This window comes from Gymnoscopelus microlampas (assembly GCF_963454915.1).
Source record: "Gymnoscopelus microlampas genome assembly, chromosome: 8".
In the NCBI taxonomy this organism is placed as follows: Eukaryota; Metazoa; Chordata; class Actinopteri; order Myctophiformes; family Myctophidae; genus Gymnoscopelus; species Gymnoscopelus microlampas.
In genome coordinates this window covers 36,740,834-36,743,715 of record NC_139945.1, presented here as the reverse complement: position 1 = coordinate 36,743,715, position 2,882 = coordinate 36,740,834, and the positions used below count along the sequence as shown (strand labels likewise).

At 38.7% G+C, this 2,882-nt stretch overlaps 1 protein-coding gene across 1 annotated transcript in view; it reads right to left on the bottom strand.

Annotated features, from left to right (window-relative positions):
* Positions 1–1,466: 1,466 nt before the first annotated feature.
* The window catches only part of LOC311050565 (HHIP-like protein 1), a gene marked incomplete at its 3' end in the record, with an annotated part of 27,268 nt that continues 25,852 nt past the window's right edge, over positions 1,467–2,882 (bottom strand). The window contains exon 11 of the mRNA XM_084064651.1: positions 1,467–1,637. Within this exon, the coding sequence (XP_083920777.1) occupies positions 1,467–1,637 (171 nt within the window). The remainder of the gene's footprint in view (positions 1,638–2,882) is intronic.

The window sequence follows — 2,882 nt, the reverse complement described above, 5'->3', positions numbered from 1 at the left end:
TCTCCCCCACACGCTGCTACTTGGCTGAGTACCTCTGATGGCCCTGCCATTGTCTCCCCAGCTGTGGAATGTTGTGGCTGATTGGCTCGTTAAGAGTCTATTCAACTACTAGTCGAGTAGTAATGGCTATAGGCTACTCTTTGATCCTCACACAGGAGTCAGCACAGCACGGACATGTACACTCTCTCACTCACACACACACACACACACACACACACACACACACACACACACACACACACACACACACACACGCACACACACACACACACACACACACACACACACACACACACACACACACACACACACACGTAGTGCAGTGTTATGAAAACTGAGTTTGTTCAAGCAAAGAGATGTCAGGTGTCTGGGAGCAGCAAGTGATTTAGATGAATTTTCATGCTGGCTACACCATGTAAATTTGATATTTTTGAAAATATAATAATGGTAATAGCCTAGGTAGTTTAAATGTATCAAAGCTGCTTCTTTTATTTCTCAGGAGCTTGCCCAGTGAAATCCTCATCAGTATTAATTGAACTCAGAGCGTATTTACATTCAATCTGGGAAAGCATCTGTGTCATTTTAAGATTTATTTGGCTATTCAAAAATAGCAGATATACAAGCTCATAGTGCGGCACTATGAGCTTGTAGATCTGCTATTTTTGTAAATGTAAATAATTAAAGTAGCTAATCTTCATAAAACATCTTTTAAAGTGATATACTGTAGATAGCAGTGACTGAGATGTAGTGGAGTAGAAAGTTCTGGAAATTGGAAATACTCTAGTAAAGTAAAACTACATCAAATCTGTACTTAGGTACAGTACTTGAGTAAATGTAATTAGTTACTTTACACCACTGTTCTATAAATGTAATTATTTAACCACCCACACACATTACCAGGTATTGTTTAACTTCAAATTTAATTATTCTACTTAAAATGGTTTATAATAATAATAATAATAATAATAAATAATAATAATAATAATAATAATAATAATAATAATAAGGGTAATTATTATTATTATTATTATTACCCTTATTATTATTATTATTATTGTTGTTACAAATTGCATTGTTTGTTTTCTGAGACAAGACAACAGATTGAAAAACAATGCTGTATAACTGAATGCGTGTGAGCGCGCATGTGCATCCGCAACTGGTTCCTGCCCACCTCAAGTCACCATTTGACCAATCTTGCCCGGACACCAAAATGAGTTTGACACCCCTGATCTAGTTAAAATGCTGTGGTTTCACTGACCCTGGTTCTAATGAATTAGAACAATATGCTCAATTTAAAATACACAACTCACGTTACCACGCTTTGACTAATCTCTCAAGAACAGATTCCACCTACAATGATCACAAACAGCAGAGGTCGCTGTTTTTCATTTTCTGTGGGGTCTGGCTAGCGAGACTACGCTTTGACTCAGTCGCTGAAGTGGGCCACAAGCACCTAGAGTAAGGTTCTACTGTGTCTTTCCTCTGGACTCTTGCAGCGCAGCACCTACACGGGACCAGACCTCACACAGTCCAGACTTGCAGTCACAGTGTGCGTCAAGCACCGCCCCAGTGTGCTGTGCTCTGGGGCCATGATCCAGGGAGAGGTTGGCTTCTCCCTCGGTTGCTGAGTGCAGCACCTGAGAATAGAGTAAACAGTGATATTACTGTGATAGAACAGACCGCTAGGGTATTATTGTCTTCAGCTTACATAGGACAACACTGCATGCGTGCAACAAAAAAATCAAATAATATCTAAAGCAGAGGTCTTCAACAGGGGGTCCGGGACCCCTAGGGGGTCCTCAGAGTTACTACAGGGGGTCCGCCAAATCTTTGTGTGATTTTTACATAAACCACTTCAACCAAGTATCCCTATTCTGAGAGGAACTTTAGCCAAAGGCGTTGTGCGTTTGTAGATCTGATATTTTCGGCAAAGTGGTTTAGTATAGCGGGGAAAAAGAGCAGGCTAAGTACAGAGTGAAAGGTCAGGTATAAGTGTTGTTTAAGTGTGTTTTTCCCCTATGAAACTCTCAAAGAACAAAGCTCCTTTAATAATACACACTAAACTCACTTAACAGCACATCACTTAACTACTATCTACACTCTAAAACCATGTCCCTATGACCAATACAAAATACAAATATGCTATTTACAATCGCATCATTTGCACAATGTCAAGCATGCATAAGCTAATATTTTACTGTTTGTAATGTAAAATTGTAGTATTCATCCACCAGACATATGAAATACCTTCATGAGAATAATAGAGACAAAGTCTGAATAACAATTTTACATGATTTTATTGAAGGTAATTAAGTGAAGCATGTTATTATCTATTGAATACATAGTGAGAATCAATGAAAAAACATTAAAGAAATGGATAATTAAAACAAATATAACAAAAAAACATGGATTTCTGGCAGAAATATCTTCCTTTTATATTGTTTTGTTTTTCTTCATTTTCTGCACTTGGTCGGGTGTAAATGTCATGCAAAAGTAGCACACTTGCACTATATTAAACTTTGAAAAAGGTTGGAACCTATAATGTCATGACCAAAATAGGTTTGCCAGGGTATCGATGGTTAACTGTGTATGTGTGTGTGTGTGTGTGTGTGTGTGTGTGTGTGTGTGTGTGCGTGTGTGTGCGTGCGTGCGTGCATGCGTGCGTGCGTGCGTGCGTGTGTGTGTGTGTGTGTGTGTGAGTTTTATAAATATTGACCCAATGAAAAGTATTGCTGTGACTACATAATAACTACATTGGATCCATTGGAACACAGGTTATTTTTTTATTTCCTGAAAAGTACGTTTTGGACTTTCCACCTGACAGCAACTAAACGTTGAAGGAAACCGGCCGGTTTCAGCACAATTAACTTGTTGCATCCAGA